The sequence below is a fragment of the Triticum aestivum genome, chromosome 6B (genome assembly GCF_018294505.1).
Source record: "Triticum aestivum cultivar Chinese Spring chromosome 6B, IWGSC CS RefSeq v2.1, whole genome shotgun sequence".
Classification (NCBI taxonomy): domain Eukaryota; kingdom Viridiplantae; phylum Streptophyta; class Magnoliopsida; order Poales; family Poaceae; genus Triticum; species Triticum aestivum.
Genome location: NC_057810.1, coordinates 659,224,090 through 659,241,482, shown reverse-complemented (window position 1 = coordinate 659,241,482; position 17,393 = coordinate 659,224,090). Strand labels below are relative to the sequence as shown.

The 17,393-nt window shown below is 47.2% G+C and overlaps 2 protein-coding genes across 2 annotated transcripts; both read left to right on the top strand.

Moving 5' to 3' along the window:
• Positions 1-2,048: 2,048 nt before the first annotated feature.
• Positions 2,049-3,611, top strand: LOC123138724 (transcription termination factor MTERF4, chloroplastic). The gene has a single exon (XM_044558631.1). The coding sequence runs from the start codon at positions 2,136-2,138 to the stop codon at positions 3,609-3,611; it is 1,476 nt and encodes a 491-aa protein (XP_044414566.1). The 5' UTR covers positions 2,049-2,135.
• Positions 3,612-5,580: 1,969 nt separating this feature from the next.
• LOC123134748 (pectinesterase) lies at positions 5,581-8,248 on the top strand. Its single transcript, XM_044553927.1, has 2 exons — positions 5,581-6,887; positions 7,363-8,248. The coding sequence occupies exons 1-2, from the start codon at positions 5,843-5,845 to the stop codon at positions 8,040-8,042; spliced, it is 1,725 nt and encodes a 574-aa protein (XP_044409862.1). The 5' UTR covers positions 5,581-5,842; the 3' UTR covers positions 8,043-8,248.
• The last annotated feature ends 9,145 nt before the right edge of the window (positions 8,249-17,393 follow it).

The following is a 17,393-nucleotide window of genomic DNA, read 5'->3' as shown; positions in this document are numbered from 1 at the left end:
CTACCGCGCCGCTGCTCATCACCCGCTCCCGAGGTGAAACCCTGCCTGCGATCGACTTTGCGCTTAATGGGCCGGCCCAGCTGACCATGCACGTGAGCGCCACCAGGCGAACTGACGCTTTAGGCAAAAACCACTATTGAGGGTTACCTTTTGCAAAAGTCACTCCCCATCTTTTCAGCTGACAAGCGGGGGCGTAATTTGGGAGTATTACATTTTTCCATAGATTTGTTTATTGAAAATGTTTTCTCTCTTGAAAAGTGCGACCAAATATCAAACTATTTTCACCGGTAGATTTCTCACGATAAGAACTTTAAAATTAGATTCCAAGTTAATAAGTTTCAATGAACTTTTTTCCCAAAAAAGGAAAACAAAAAAACAAAAACAAAAACAAAAATGGCAACCAAAAAATGAATACCGAAAAAAGCAGAGCCCGAAAGCACGGTTGTGGTTTCCACTTTTGTTTAAGCACAGGTTATGTTTTTTTCTTTTGGGGGGAAAAACACATGTTATGCTCACGGAAGAACAACCATACTTCTCATAGAAAGCACATGTTGTGCTTTTTGTGAGAAACTTTCGATCTATTCATCTTCAATGATAATAGTACAACAAACACCAGATATAATGAAAATTGCTTATGGCGAAATCAAATATGTATTTCTAAAAAAAACACAACTATGCTTTTCATGAAAGCGCAGACCGCGTGTTTTTTTTCAAGAAGCATAACTATGCTTTATCGAAAACCTTCTAAAAATACCATTTAAAACCCGAAAACACGTATAGTAAAATAAAAAAAACTGAAATTCAAAGGGAACGTCCAGCATGTGACACGTGACGACGGCATGACGCACCACTTAACGTGCTCAGGCAAGAAAAGTGACCCTTGCGGTAGCCCCCAAGAGATAATCGTTGGTTAATTGCTCTAGAGCTCTTTGATTTCTTCTGCATTTTGACATAGATTTTTTTGAGCAACCGTGCATTCTGACACAGACAGTGAAATCACTTGTTGAGGAGTACTCGTTGCAAAGATCACTTCAATCCCCAGGTTGCGACAACTGACGCACTGCATGTGCGCCACTTGTCGCAACCTGGAAGTTTTCCCTTTTTTCATAGACCGTTTATTCAAAACGTTTTATCTCTTAAATTGTGCGTTCAAATCTCAAACCGCTTTCACCATTGGATTCCTCACGTTGAGATCTTTAAAACTAGATCCCATGTTGATAGGTTTTTACGAACTTTTTTTCACGAAAAAACCAAACCGGGAGCACGGGTTTTTTTTCTTTCTGGAAGAGGCTCGCCCGTGCCTCTCACAAAATCACAACCGTGCCTCTCGCAGAAGCAAAACCGTGACTCTCGCGGAAGGAAAAAAAGAGAAACGAGTTTTTTTCCTTTTCTGAGGAGGCAGGGCCGTGACTCTCGCGAAGCACACCCGTGCCTCTCACGGAAGCAAAACCGTGACTCTCGCGAAAGGAAAAAAAACAGAAAACGCGTTTTTTCGTTTCCGAGAGGCACGACTGTGACTCTCGCGAAATAAAAAATAGAAAACACGTTTTTTTCTGTTTCCGAGAGGCACAACCGTGACTCTCGCGAAAGCAAAACTGTGCCTTTCGCGGAAGCAGAACCGTGACTCTCGCAAAAAAAAAACAATATTTTTTCGCGCAAAAAAAATTCTATTTTTTTATCGAAAAACTAAGGAAGACCGGTGAAAAATCAAAACGTCAAAAAACCCGGAAAAAAAGGTTTTAAAAGACGAAAACGCGTTTGGAAAAATAAAAAAATAAAATCTGAAAGGAGCGTTCAGAGCGCGACACGTAGCGAATGGCTGAGAGCGCGCCAAGTGGCGCTGATCGTTGCGAGGCTCCCGAAGGAGCGCTTGTTAACTAGTTTTGTTAGGTGATCTCGTTAACTGGTTGCTCTCCACAGATAGTCCACACAAGTTGAGGCCCATTACAACCCGCTGGAGGCTGCTGTGGGGTGCATCAGCCCAGCGGAATGAAACGATAAGCGCAGAACAGAAGAAGAAACACACCCATTCGGGTGCGGCCCAGGAAATCACCACAAACCCCACAGCCATTCTCTCCACCGCTAGGCCGCCGCCCTTCTCGCCCCGCCGCCGCCCCCGGGCCGCCGCCGCAGCCATGCTCCCGCTCGCCCGCGCGGCCCTCCGCCGCCTCGGCCCCGCGGCCGCGGGGGATGGCTCCCTCCCCGCCCGCCTCCTCCTGCTCGCGCCGCTCGCCTCCAAGCCGTCGTCGTCCACGCCGCCGGAGTACCAGATGCCGTCGGTGACGTGGGGCGTGATCCAGGGCCGCAGGGAGCGGCTCGTGTCCCGCGTGCTCGCCCTCGACTTCCTCCGCTCGGCCGGCGTCACCGACCCCGCGGGCGAGCTGGAGGCCGTGGAGCTCCCCTCCTCCCTCGACGTGCTCCAGGAGCGCCTCGACTTCCTCCTCCGCCTCGGCCTCTCCACCGACGACCTCTCCGCCTACCCGTTCCTCCTCGCCTGCTCCCTCCGCAAGAACGTCATCCCCGTCCTCTCCTACCTCGAGAAGCTCGGGGTCACGCGCGCCCGCCTCGCCGCCTTCGTCCGCGCGTACCCGGCCTGCCTCCACGCCTCCGTCGCCGTCGACCTCGCCCCCATCGTCAAGGCGCTCCGCGGCCTCGACGTCGACCGCCAGGACATCCCCCGCGTCCTCGAGCGCTACCCCGACGTCCTCGGCCTCAAGCCCGACGGCACCATCAGCACCTCCGTCGCCTACCTCGTCGGCATCGTCGGCATCGCGCCCCGTGACATCGGTCCCATGGTGGCGCACTACCCTTTCTTCCTTAGCATGCGTGTTGGCACCACGATCAAGCCGTTCTGTGATTACATTACATCTCTGGGTCTGCCGATGCGGATTCTCGCGAGGATTATTGAGAAGCGGCCATACATTCTTGGCTATGATCTTGAGGAGACAGTCAAACCAAATGTTGAGGCATTACTCAGCTTCGGCATTCGGAAGGAGGTGCTGCCACTCATGATTGCGCAGTACCCATCCATTCTTGGGTTGCCCCTGAAAGTGAAGCTAGCCGCACAGCAGTACTTCTTCAACCTGAAGCTCAAAATGGACCCTGATGGATTTGCCCGTGCCGTCGAGAAGCTGCCACAGCTCGTGAGCTTGCACCAGAATGTGATACTGAAGCCCGTGGAGTTCCTCCGCGGCCGGGGGATCACCGATGATGATATTGGGCGCATGTTGATCCGGTGCCCCCAGATTCTTTTGCTGCGGAACGAGCTCATGAAGAACAGCTTTTACTTCTTCAAGAGCGAACTGAAGCGGCCAATAAGTGAGCTTCTGGAGTACCCAGAGTATTTTACATACAGCTTGGAGTCGAGGATCAAGCCTAGGTACATGAGAGTGGCAAGTAAGGGGATCAGATGTAGCTTGGATTGGTTTCTGAACTGCAGTGATCAGAGGTTTGAGGAAAGGATGCGAGGGGATTTCATTGAAGGGGATGCACCAGGACCTTCATTTACAATGGGTGGGAAGCTTCAGATGCCTGGCAACCAGATAGTGTCAGATGATGATAATGAGGATAGTGACGATGAGGTCCTATATAGGCGGACGGTCATGCTCTAGTGAGTACAACTTCTTCTTGTTGCTTACATATTATTGCATTGCATCAGTCTAATGAGTATATTGAAAAATAACTAAAACTGGTCGTTTTTGTTTCAGATTTGGTGGAATCTAATGCAAAAGGTCTTCCATTCAGACAGCATCATATAAGCAAGTGAGTTCTAGTTTGCATGTCTTTTACATGTCGAGTGGTATCTATTCTAGCCCTGGTAATTTAAAAAGGAGTTAGAACTGATATATTTACTAATATCATTGATGCCAAATCAGTACAACCACAACAGCAACAACAACGCAAAAAGGCCTTTAGTCCCAAACAAGTTGGGGTTGGCTAGAGCTGATACCCATAAGGTCTTGAAACCAACTCATGGTTCTGGCACGTGGATAGCTAACTTGCATGCACTCCTGTCCATGGGATTCTTTGTTGATATTACAGTCCTTCAGATCTCTTTTTTTGGACTCCTCCCATGCCAAATTAGTGATATAGAAAATTCAACTGGTCTAGCATAAGCAGCCATATTTTTTTAAAGCATTTTAATGCTTACTGTGCTAACTGGAAGCAGAGGCACTGTTTTGGGGAATAAGCAATAACTAAAGTGTACTCCAGTAGTTACTGAGCTGCAGTCAGAAATGTATAGGTAACAGAAAGGAGATTTTGGTACATGATTTTTTGAGAAATCATGGGGACGAGATGTCCAGTGTCAACACACTTGATGCCATTTTGAAGACATGGTAGTAATTCTATGCTCTGCCCAGTAGAAAACATTCAAAATAAAAAGTGTATGGACCTTGTAACTTATGATTTACTTCCTGATTATTAAAGCTAAGAGTTTTGCTACGGTACACCTCCCTTTAAAAGTTTACATGAATCTTAAAGTTCCTTCAAAAGGCTATCGCCATATTAGCCTGCAGATCAAATGTATTGAATAGATTGATTTGGATACAAAAGACTATATTACCTTTTTTTGATTGAAAGGGGTTACTTCTAATCTGCATTGAAATATGTAAACTTTTCTAGGGGGTTGTACCGAAGCAAAGTTCGAAAGTTAATTATTGGTGCTCTATTTTGTTCATCACTCCAGGCTTATATATCATTGACTGTCTTTGTTTGGAGTAGAAATTTGCTGATTGTCCAAGCATCATCCTCTCATGCTGATTGGCTTTGGCTTTTGATGGAGGGATCTCTTGCCACCAAGTTGCCAGCCGAGGTCACCAGGTTGCTGGCCCAAGCAATGTGTCTTTGATCGTGCCAAAGGTACTCAGGTTACCCCGTGAAGGATGAAACCGGGACGTCTGTACATAATTTTAAGCGGGTGATGGAAGAATTTCTCGAAGCGAGCAGACATGTTGTATCAGTGATGATAATCTCGTCCCATTGAAAAGAAACGCTAGTTGATTGGTTGCAGTAGTTGATTTCTGTTACTCTGGGACAGTGTGTGCTCACAGAATAGGCTCAGATCTTTGTACTGCTTAGCATTTTTTTAGTACTAATGTACTGTCTGTAACTCAAATACTCAGCGTAACATAGATTTTGCCCGATTCAAAAGCTGATAGCAGATCTTATATCTGAAACAAAGCCATGATGACAGAGCTATCTGAGCATTTCTTCTGCAGTCTGCAACAATTGCGTGTTTCTGGGCGTTATTTTCTGTGTTGGGCCGGGCGATTAATCAGGCAGCTTGATTCGTTGACCGATCAATCGGCATGTTAATCAAGTCACCAGATTAGGACTGAGATTGTCAGACATCAAGTCATCGGATTAGAGCCGGAATCACATCTAAATCACGAGCTAATTCAAGGCGGATCTTCAGGCTACCAAGTAACCGCTCCCTCTTGCGTGCCGGGGCAACAAAAGTTTTCCCTGCAAGGAATATTAGTGAATGCCAAGAGGACACAAACAAAGAAAAAACACGCCTTCGATCTGCCTTTTACCCTTTGATCGTTTGCGCTGCGGACCACTCGACTGATCTGTGAGCGCATTTTCCTCCATCCAGTGATGGCCAGCATCTCGTTTCTTGCTCCAGATCGGCCGCCATCTACCAAAGCTGCCCACAATCCAACCATGCATTGTTGAGGATGGTTAATGGATTGGCAGCAACTGTTATTTTGACTTCTTATTCCCTCTTAATCACTAACTGCAGTGGTAAGTAGCCCTTTCCCTGCTACGATACGCCTTGCAACACGCGAAGTGTTGCTATAAAAATCTTGGCCATGCGCTTGAACGCTGCACCCAATCCATGCGCCTATCGTCCCAGCGCTTTGCCGCCGGGACAATGGGAATGAACGGCGGGACAAGCCGGCGCCGACGGAGGCAAGAAGCCGTCGCCATGGTGCTCGCCATAGCTACGCTAGCAGCTGTTGCTGCCGCCGGAGAGCAACAAGAGACGACGGCCTCCAGTGTTGTCGGCGACAATGTCACGGTCGTCTCGCCGACGGAGGCGTCGGGTGTGAACGTCACCGCCATCTGCTTGTCGACGCCGTACCCGGGCGCGTGCCGGACGGCGCTGTCCTCGTCGGGGTCGCAGGCGGCCAAGGACCCCTTCGCGGCCTCCGTGCAGTTCGCCATGGCCCGGGCCGCGTCGGCGCGCGCGCTGGCACGCAACCTCTCGTCGGCATCGTCCGGTCGCCGAGGCGCGCTGCCGCCCTCCGGCATGGACGACTGCGCCGAGCTGCTCGACGTCAGCCACGGCCAGCTCGGCGACGCGCTCGCCGCGGGCTCCACGCACGATGCGACCACGTGGCTCAGCGCCGCGCTCACGAACCAGGACAGCTGCGCCGACAGCCTCGACGCCGTGCCGGCCTCCGCCGGGCGCGAGGGCGTGCGCCGGCGGGTCGGCGCGCTCTCGGAGTTCATCGGCACCGCGCTGGCGCTGCACGCCAAGCTCAAGGGCGCGAGCGCGACGCCACCGCCATCCCCCTCGCCCAACCGGACGTTCCCGTCGTGGGTCTCCGACCACGACAGGAAGATCCTGGAGTCCGCCGCCGGCGGCGTGACGCCGAACGCCGTGGTGGCACTGGATGGCAGCGGGACGCACGGGACTATCGGCGACGCGATCGCCGCCGTGACCTCGGCGGCAATGGCGCCGGTGGGCTCCTCCAAGGCGGGCGTCGGAGCAGGCAGGAAGGTGATCTACGTGAAGGCCGGGCGGTACGAGGAGAGCGTGCGGATCTCGAGCAGGCAGAGGAACGTGATGCTGATGGGCGACGGCAAGGGGAAGACGGTCATCGTCGGCCACAGGAGTGCCGCCGACGGCTACACCACCTACGCCTCCGCCACCGTCGGTACGTACGTGCTAGCATACGTATTTGATGTGCATGCCGCATGAAATCAAGGACCACTGCCACAAAAAGTGACATATATTACTCGATCTTCAATTTGGTTGCAATCTTTTCTTGTCCTAACTATGTTCTTGAAGAAGAAATTATTACGTACCCTACCATCATGGCATCATCCATGCTAAAGCTGAAGTCCAAAAATGGAGCAGCTGGCCACTACAGTTGCCTGTACCCTCCAAATATAAAGGCACAAGCAACCCAAATATGCCCATGCCAACACTTCGATTTGGTCACTAGATCCATACGCTTTTCACCACTTTATACCATCCATCTCATCGCAATACTTATGCTGCACTACCAGTAGAAGATAATGGGCAACCGTCAAATGCAACGATAGTGATGTTTCACTTGCCGATGTCACTCACATGCATCTTTTCCAATACTCGCTAACGCGTTTAATGTGGTTGTGTGTGCATGGCAGCTGCAATGGGCTCGGGCTTCATAGCCAAGGGCCTGACCATCATCAACGACGCCGGTCCGGGCAAGGGCCAGGCGGTGGCACTGCGGGTCGGTGGCGACCTCTCCATTGTGTACCAATGCGACATCGAGGCGTACCAGGACACACTCTATACGCACTCCAACCGCCAGTTCTACGCCGAGGACGGCATCTCCGGCACGGTGGACTTCATCTTCGGCAACTCCGCGGTAGTCATCCAAAACTGCGATATCCATCCCCGAAAGCCCCGCCAGGGCCAGAAGGACACGATCACGGCCCAGGGCCGGACCGACCCAAACCAAAACACTGGCATCTCCATCCACAAGTGCCGGATCGCCGCCGCGTCGGACCTAGGTGGCACGAAGGTGTACCTGGGCCGTCCGTGGAAGGCGTACTCGCGGACTGTCGTGATGGAGAGCTCTCTCGACCACTCAATCACCCCGGCCGGGTGGCTGGAGTGGTCGGGCCAATTCGCACTCAGCACGTTGTACTACGGGGAGTATGGAAACAGCGGGCCTGGCGCTGGGACAAGCGGGCGGGTGAAGTGGGGTGGAGTGCACACGGCACTGTCCACCGTGGAGGCCACACGGTTCACGGTGAGGGATTTTATCTTGGGAGACTCATGGTTGGGTGACACTGGAGTGAGCTACACTTCAGGGCTATGACTAAGGTAGTGTCATGGTGTCTGTGGTCTGCTGGTAAACTTGAAAAATGGAACCAGATCACATATATAAGGACTAGATTGGTAACAATAAGGTGGAAGCTAGTGAGCTGCGATGCTAGCCTAGCTACCTGCTAACACATGACTTTCCAAGCTATTGTTGTGCATGTCCCGTACTGAAATCTTATCGAGGCTTGTTATTCACAGAAAGACAACATTTAGAATCTTTTGCACACTGCATAAACGATGCTGAATGTAACCAACAATCAAGCTACAACTGCTCCCTTTGTCCCGAATTACTCGTCGCAGAAATAGATAGTAATGGGAGTATGATAGAAAGAGCCGAACAAGAACCGAGGGCACGTTCAGCTTAATTACGCTTGTAGAATTACCCTCACATGCCTCAACTCCTTACAAACAACTGCTCTTGCATGATCAGTTCGTCATTTTGGAACTACCTCTCCCAAGAACGATAATTCTCGGGTTAAAAAGTAGCAACAAAATACACCTTCAGAGCTAGTGTAATTAAAAACTACATTTTCAGAGGATTTTAACTCATAATCTGAACTCTAGGGCAAATGCGTAACCAAAGACCTGCAATAACAATGGTTAGAAGTTGTTCTAGCAGAACAATGAGTAGATGTTTGAGAGGAAATCTGAATGAGGGGGCTCACCTGCCATTGGCTACGCATGGCTAGTTGGTTTCCTAAAAATAAATAAATAAAGTGTAGTTCAAATTTGCAAACACTTCTGGATCTTCTAAATAGCGGGGAATATGCCCTGAATTATCCCAGAAAGTTAAGTTGATTTATCAGAAGCTTTTAAAATTTCCGGGGTAGTTCAAAAATTCTTCACACTAATCAGATTTCTTAGTCAATAGTTATGTACTTTTTTGTCCTAGAATCTGGATTATGTGCCAAAATGCCTAAAGGTGAGTTTGTTTGTCCAACTCAGAGTACCGGTGTTGCCATCTTGAAAAATCTGAAGAATCGAAAGCTGGATGAAATCGGTGGCCATAGTCCCTAGATGCTTGATTGGCAATTGACAACACCGTACATAGCAGGAGCTCCAATCACCCATCGCTATCTCTGAACTTTCTTGCAAAAGAAAGAAAACAAGAGGTTTATGTATATGGTATTGTTGGTTCTCATGAAAATTGTTTTGTCGGTTTGCTATAGTCAGGTGGGAGATAGAAAATTATTTTCTTCTGAAAAGAAAATGCCGCCAGAAGTAATTGGCCTTCTTTTGTAGCCCAGGCCTAAACCTTGGCCCTTGTTGATAACATGACATTTTCTTTTTACTGTTCGCTCCCAAGATCACATGCACAACAAACATGCACCACTGTGAACGGTTAAAAAAAAATACTCCACCCGTTCCATAATATAAGCGTGTTTTTTTACTAATAGTGAAAGTGTTGTCTGCCATTCTAACTTCTAAGGAGTGTTAAGTGTTAACATGTGACTTTCGTGCAAGGACTTAAAATTTCAAATCTCAAAGGCTAGCTTGAAACAATCAATGGTGAGAGATATATGGCTCATCCCACATGCACTACTGTGCCAGACAAGTTATCAAAATACAAGACACAAGTTCAAATAGATGGCATCATCAATCTCAAAAGTTGTTGCATGTGTGTAGGATCGAAAGTATGTCTAGAGGGGGGAGGGGATTAGACTACTTGACCAAATAAAAACTTATCCTTTTTCCAATTTTAGTCTTCGGCAGATTTTAGCTAACTTAGCACAAGTCAAGCAATCTTAACACAATTCAAGCAAGCATGCAAAGAGTATATGAGCAGCGGAAAGTAAAGCATGCAACTTGCAAAAATGTAAAGGGAAGGGTTTGGAGAATTCAAACGCAATTGGAGACACAGATGTTTTTGTCGTGGTTCCGATAGGTGGTGCTATCGTACATCCACGGTGATGGAGACTTCAACCCACGAAGGGTAATAGTTGCGCGAGTTCACGGAGGGCTCCACCCACGAAGGGTCCACGAAGAAGCAACCTTGTCTATCCCACCATGGCCGTCGCCCACGAAGGACTTGCCTCACTAGCGGTAGATCTTCACGAAGTAGGCGATCTCCTTGCCCTTACAAACTCCTTGGTTCAACTCCACAATCTTGTCGAAGGCTCCCAAGTGACACCTAGCCAATCTAGGAGACACCACTCTCCAAGAAGTAACAAATGGTGTGTTGATGATGAACTCCTTGCTCTTGTGCTTCAAATGATAGTATCCCCAACACTCAACTCTCTCTCACAGGATTTGGATTTGGTGAAAAGAAGATTTGAGTGGAAAGCAACTTGGGGAAGGCTAGAGATCAAGATTCATATGGTAGGAATGGAATATCTTGGTCTCAACACAAGTGTAGGTGGTTCTCTCTCAGAAAATGCAAGTTGGAAGTGTAGGTTCGTTCTGATGGCTCTCTCCATGAATGAAGAGGAGGTGGAGAGGTATATATAGCCTCCACACAAAATCTAACCGTTACACACAACTTGCCAATCTCGGTGGGACCGAATTGAGAAACTCGGTCGAACCGATTCAGCAAATCTAGTGACCGTTATGATTTTCGGTGGGACCGACATGCAACTCGGTAGGACCGATATGGTTAGGGTTAGGGCATAATGTAATCTCGGTGAGACCGATTACACAAACTCGATGTGACCGATTTTGGTAATAAGCTAACCAGAGAGTTGGTCAGGTAAACTCGGTGGGAGCGGTTCGCTCATTTCTGTGAGACCGAAATGTTACGAAAAGGAAACGGAGAGTTTACATTGCAATCTCGATGGGACCGATCGCTCATCTCGGTGGTACAGAAACGTTATGAAGGGAACCAGAGAGATTACAATCCCATCTCGGTGAGACCGAGATCCCTATCGGTGAGACCAATTTGCCTAGGGTTTGTGGCAGTGGCTAAGACATCTGAACTCGGTGGCGCCGAATAGAAAGAATCGGTGGGGCCGAGTTTGACTTTTGGTTTAGGTCATATGTGGAAGTGATAAAGTAGTTGAGGGTTTTGGAGCATATCACTAAGCATTTTGAGCAAGTAAGCCATTAAGCAACACCTCATCCCTCCTTGATAGTATTGGCTTTTCCTATAGACTCAATGTGATCTTGGATCATTAAAATGTAAAATGTAGAGTCTTGAGCTTTGAGCTTGAGCCAATCCTTTTGTCCTTAGCATTTTGAGGGGTCCACTTTTCTCATCCATGCCATGCCAATCATTGAGCTTTCCTGAAATATTCATCTTGAGATAGCATTAGCTCAATGAGCTATATGTTGTTAGGAATTACCAAAACCACCTAGGGATAATTGCACTTTCAATCTCCCCCTTTTTGGTAATTGATGACAACATATAGATCAAAGCTTCGACAAATGATAATAAGATTGAAAAACATTGTCGCTTTGAGAAGTATGTGAAATGTAAGAGCTCCCCCTAAATTTGTGCATAGTTTAAGATTTGCTTTGGACTGCAAATGCACAATGAGTTAGGATCATGAGTGACTCTTCCATGTCACATACATCTTGGTGGAGCGCTCAAAATGATAATAATTAAATACATGCACTCATCACCAAGCAAAGTGAATGATCATATAGAGATAAAAGGATAATGTCATCCAACAAGAATTAATGTAGCATATGATCAAACACATGATCATCCAAGTATCACACAAAAGTATAAAGTATCTCAAACAAGCAAATAAAGTTCAACCACCAAAACAAGAGAGAACAAAAAGCAACACTCTCTCTCAAAGCCTATGATCTATACATTTTTCTCCCCCTTTGGCAACAAGTTACCAAAAATTTCATAGAAAATGCACAGTACTAAATCGACTCTCAGTCTTGGTCTTCAGGTGGTGGTGTAGAGATGACTCCTTGGACGAAGACTTCTATTGATGTAGATGGAGCTGGTGGAGTAGGTGCTGGAGCTGGTTGTACAGAAGCTGTAGCTGGTGCAGATGAAGTTGCTCTGGTGTCTGGAACAGGCACTGCAGTTGATCTCTGACTCCTGGCTTAGTGGCAGCAGATGTGCCATACTCCTTCTTGAGCACCTTCTTCTTGGAAGTGGCCTCATCCTCAACAGCCACATAGTCCTCATCCTCAGAATCTGAGGTTCTCTTCTTTCTGGCCCTGGTGGCTGCCTTGGGTAAGTTGCTGGGTGTGCTCCTGCTTCCATCATCATAGCTGCTAGAGGGACTAGTGCCCTCACTCATCTGAACCTGCTCCTCAGACTTGTTCTGACTGTCACTCTGATCAGACATGTTGCAAACACTGACAGCAGACCCTGTGAATAGATATAGATGAGGTAGATAGGATGAGCATCACAAAATACAGAGGTTTTTGCAAAAGAATGAGTCAAAAACTTAGTTTTAGTTTTCCACAGAAAGCATTTTCGATCTACCAATTTGTGAACTCGGTGATACTAAAGCAGCTTTTGGAACCTAAACTAGTGAACTCGGTCAGACCGAGTCACAGTTCGGTGGCATCGAGACTGCTAGGGTTTCACAAAGTCCTGAACTCGGTCACACCGATTTGCAATTCTTGGTCAGACCGACAATCACATGTGCAATGGCCTTAGACAAATCGGTGGAACCGAGTTCTACAACTCGATTGGTCCGAGATGGTTTCGGCGGAAACCTAACCCTAAATTTTCAATCCACAACTAAACTACGGAGTGTTTTCGCTGGATAAGATGATCTCAATCATGGAAAGATACATGGCAAAACAATGTGCTAGGAATTCGGAGTGGGATTAGCACAAGGATCAAGTCCATACCCTAGTTCGGCAATGGACTTGCTACGGCGGCAACGACGGAGACGATTCCCATTGACAGCGGCGGAGACCAGCGGCGGGAGGTAGCTGGCAACGAGGAGGACGATCCGGAGACCCAGGTGTTGGGGAACGTAGCAGAAATTCAAAATTTTCCTACGTGTCACCAAGATCTATCTATGGAGAAACCAGCAACGAGGGGAAGGAGAGTGCATCTACATACCCTTGTAGATCGCTAAGCGGAAGCGTTCAAGAGAACGGGGTTGAAGGAGTCGTACTCGTCGTGATCCAAATCACCGGAGATCCTAGTGCCGAACGGACGGCACCTCCGCGTTCAACACACGTACAGCCCGGTGACGTCTCCCATGCCTTGATCCAGCAAGGAGAGAGGGAGAGGTTGAGGAAGACTCCATCCAGCAGCAGCACAACGGCGTGGTGGTGGTGGAGGAGCGTGGCGATCCTGCAGGGCTTCGCCAAGCACCGCGGAAGAGGAGAAGGGAGAGAGGTAGGGCTGCGCCAGGGAGAGGTCAAAACTCATCTGTTGGCAGCCCTCAAGACCTCAACTATATATAGGGGAGAGGGAGGGGGTTGCGCCCCCTCTAGGGTTTCCACCCTAAGGGCTTGTTTGGTTGCAACAAAATTGAAGGGGATTGAAGTGGATTGGGGTGGATTAAATCCCATACAAGTCAAAATCTCACTCAATCCCCTCCAAACCTCTCCAATCCCCTCCAGGAGAGGTTTAACCGAACAAGGCCTAAGGGGTGTGGCATCCCCAATCCCATCTAGGGTGGCGGCCAAGGAGGGGGGGGGGAGAGGGGAAACTTCCCCCCCAAGTTAGGTGGGTGCGCCCCCTCCCCCAACCCTAGGCGCCTTGGGCCCTTGTGGGAGGGGGGGGCGCACCAGCCTACCTGGGGCTGGTCCCCTCCCACACTTGGCCCATGCAGCCCTCCGGGGATGGTGGCCCCACTTGGTGGACCCCCGGGACCCTCCTGGTGGTCCCGGTACGTTATCGATAAAAACCCAAAACTTTTCCAGTGGCCAAAACAGGACTTCCCATATATAAATCTTTACCTCCGGACCATTCCGGAACTCCTCGTGACGTCCGGGATCTCATCCGGGACTCCGAACAACATTCAGTAACCACATACAAACTTCCTTTATAACCCTAGCGTCATCAAACCTTAAGTGTGTAGACCCTACGGGTTCGGGAACCATGCAGACATGACCGAGACGTTCTCCGGTCAATAACCAACAGCGGGATCTGGATACCCATGTTGGCTCCCACATGTTCCATGATGATCTCATCGTATGAACCACGATTTCAAGGAGTCAATCGATCTCGTATACAATTCCCTTTGTCTAGCGGTATTATACTTGCCCGAGATTCGATCGTCGGTATACTGATACCTTGTTCAGTCTCATTACCGGCAAGTCTCTTTACTCGTTTCGTAACACATCATCCCGCGATCAACTCTTTGATCACATTGTGCACATTATGATGATGTCCTATCGAGTGGGCCCAGAGATACCTCTCCGTCACACGGAGTGACAAATCCCAGTCTCGATTCATACCAACCCAACAGACACTTTCGGAGATACCTGTAGTGCACCTTTATAGCCACCCAATTACGTTGTGACGTTTGGTACACCCAAAGCATTCCTACGGTATCCGGAAGTTGCACAGTCTCATGGTCTAAGGAAAAGATACTTGACATTAGAAAAGCTTTAGCATACAAACTACACGATCTTTGTGCTAGGCTTAGGATTGGGTCTTGTCCATCACATCATTCAGCTAATGATGTGATCCCGTTATCAACGACATCCAATGTCCATGGTCAGGAAACCGTAACCATCTATTGATCAACGAGCTAGTCAACTAGAGGCTTACTAGGGACATGGTGTTGTCTATGTACCCACACATGTATCTGAGTTTCCTATCAATACAATTATTGCATGGATAATAAACGATTATCATGAACAAGGAAATATAATAATAACTAATTTATTATTGCCTCTAGGGCATATTTCCAACAATCTCCCACTTGCACTAGAGTCAATAATCTAGTTCACATCGCCATGTGACTAACACTCACAGGTCACATCGCCATGTGACCAACATCCAAAGAGTTTACTAGTGTCATTAAACTAGTTCAGATCATCATGTGATTAAGACTCAATGAGTTCTGGGGTTTGATCATGTTTTGCTTGTGAGAGAGGTTTTAGTCAACGGGTCTGCAACATTCAGATCCGTATGTACTTCGCAATTCTCTATGTCATATTGTAAATGCTGCTTCCACGCTCCACTTGGAGCTATTCCAAATGGTTGTTCCACTATACGTATCCGGTTTGCTACTCAGAGTCACTCAGATAGGTGTTAAAGCTTGCATCGACGTAACCCTTTACATCGAACTCTTTATCACCCCCATAATCGAGAAACATATCCTTATTCCTCTAAGGATAATTTTGACCGCTATCTGGTGATCCACTCCTTGATCACCTTTGTACCCTCTTGCCAGATATGTATCAAGGCACACATCAGGTGCGGTACACAGCATAACATACTATAGAGCCTACGTCTAAAGCATAGGGGACGACCTTCGTCCTTTCTCTCTTTTTCTGCCGTGGTCGAGCTTTAAGTCTTAACTTCATACCTTACATCTCAGGTAAGAACTCCTTCTTTGACTGATCCATCTTGAACACCTTCAAGATCATGTCAAGGTATATGCTCATTTGAAAGTACCATTAAGCGGTTTTTGATCTATCCTCATAGATCTTGATGCTCAATGTTCAAGTAGTTTAATCCAGGTTTTCTATTTGAAAAACACTTTTCAAATAACCCTATATGCTTTACAGAAAATTCTACATCATTTCTGATCAACAATATGTCAACAACATATACTCATCAGAAATTCTATAGTGCTCCCACTCACTTCTTTGGAAATACAAGTTTCTCATGAACTTTGTATAAACCCAAAATCTTTGATCATCTCATCAAAGCGCACATTCCAACTCCGAGATGCTTACTCCAGTCCCTAGAAGGATCGCTGGAGCTAGCATACCTTTTAGCATCCTTAGGATCGACAAAACCTTTCTGATTGTATCACATACAACCTTTCCCTACGAAAACTGGTAAGGAAACTCGTTTTGACATCCATTTGCCAGATTTCATAAATGCAGCTAATGCTAACATGATTCTGACAGACTCAAGCATCGCTACAGATGAGAAAATCTCACTGTAGTCAACTCCTTGAACTTGTGAAAAACTCTTCGCCACAAGTCGAGCTTCATAGACGGTGACATCACCGTCCACGTCCGTCTTCTTCTTAAAGATCCATTTATCTTAATGGCTTGCCGATCATCAGGCAAGTCCACCAAAGTCCATGCTCTGTTTTGGTACATGGATCATATCTTGGATTTCATGGCTTCTAACCATTTGTCGGAATATGGGCCCACCATCGCTTCTCCATAGCTCGTAGATTCATTGTTGTCTAGCAACATGATCTTCAAGACAGGATTACTGTACCACTCTGAAGTAGTATGCATCTTTGTCACCCTACGAGGTTCGGTAGTGACTTGATCCGAAGCTTCATGATCACTATCATAAGCTTCTACTTCAATTGGTGTAGGTGCCACAGGAACAACTTCCTGTGCGCTGCTACACACTGGTTGAAGTGATGGTTCAATAACCTCATCAAGTCTCCACCATCCTCCCACTCAATTCTCGAGACAAACCTTTCCTCGAGAAAGGACCCGATTCAAGAAACAATCCATATTGCTTTCGGATCTGAATTAGGAGGTATACCCAACTGTTTTGGGTGTCCTATGAAGATGCATTTTATCCGCTTTGGGTTTGAGCTTATCAACCTGAAACTTTTTCACATAAGCGTCGCAGCCCCAAACTTTTAAGGAACGACAACTTAGGTTTCTCCAAACGGCGTCGTCTCAACGGAATTACGTGGTACCCTATTAAAGTGAGTGCGGTTGTCTCTAATGCCTAACCCATGAATGATAGTGGTAATTCGATAAGAGACATCATGGTACGCACCATATCCAATAGGGTGCAACTATGATGTTCGGACACACCATCACACTATGGTGTTCCAGGCGGTATTAATTGTGAAACAATTTACACAATGTCTTTGTTGCGTGCCAAAGCTCGTAACTCAGATACTCATCTCTATGATCATATCATACACATTTTATCCTCTTGTCACAATGAACTTCACTCTGAAATTACTTGATCCATTCAATAATTCAGACTTGTGTTTCATCAAGTAAATATACTCAGCATCTACTCGAATCATCTGTGAAGTAAGAACATAACGATATTCACTGCATGCCTCAACACTCATTGGACTGTACACATCAAAATGTGTTACTTCCAACAAGTTGCTATCTTGTTCCATTTTACTAAAAATAAGGCTTTCAGTCATCTTGCCCATGTGGTATGATTTGCATGTCTCAAGTGATTCAAAATCAAGTGAGTCCAAACGGTCCATTTGCATGGAGTTTCTTCATGCATATACACCAATAGACATGGTTCGCATGTCTCAAACTTTTCAAAAACGAGTGAGTCCAAAGATCCATCAAC

Coding starts and splice junctions, on each gene's coding strand:
- LOC123138724 (XM_044558631.1), top strand. CDS start 2,136: ATGCTCCCGCTCGCCCGCGCGGCCCTCCGCCGCCTCGGCCCCGCGGCC.
- LOC123134748 (XM_044553927.1), top strand. CDS start 5,843: ATGCGCCTATCGTCCCAGCGCTTTGCCGCCGGGACAATGGGAATGAAC. Junction 6,888..7,362: donor CTACGCCTCCGCCACCGTCG/GTACGTACGTGC, acceptor TGTGCATGGCAG/CTGCAATGGGCTCGGGCTTC.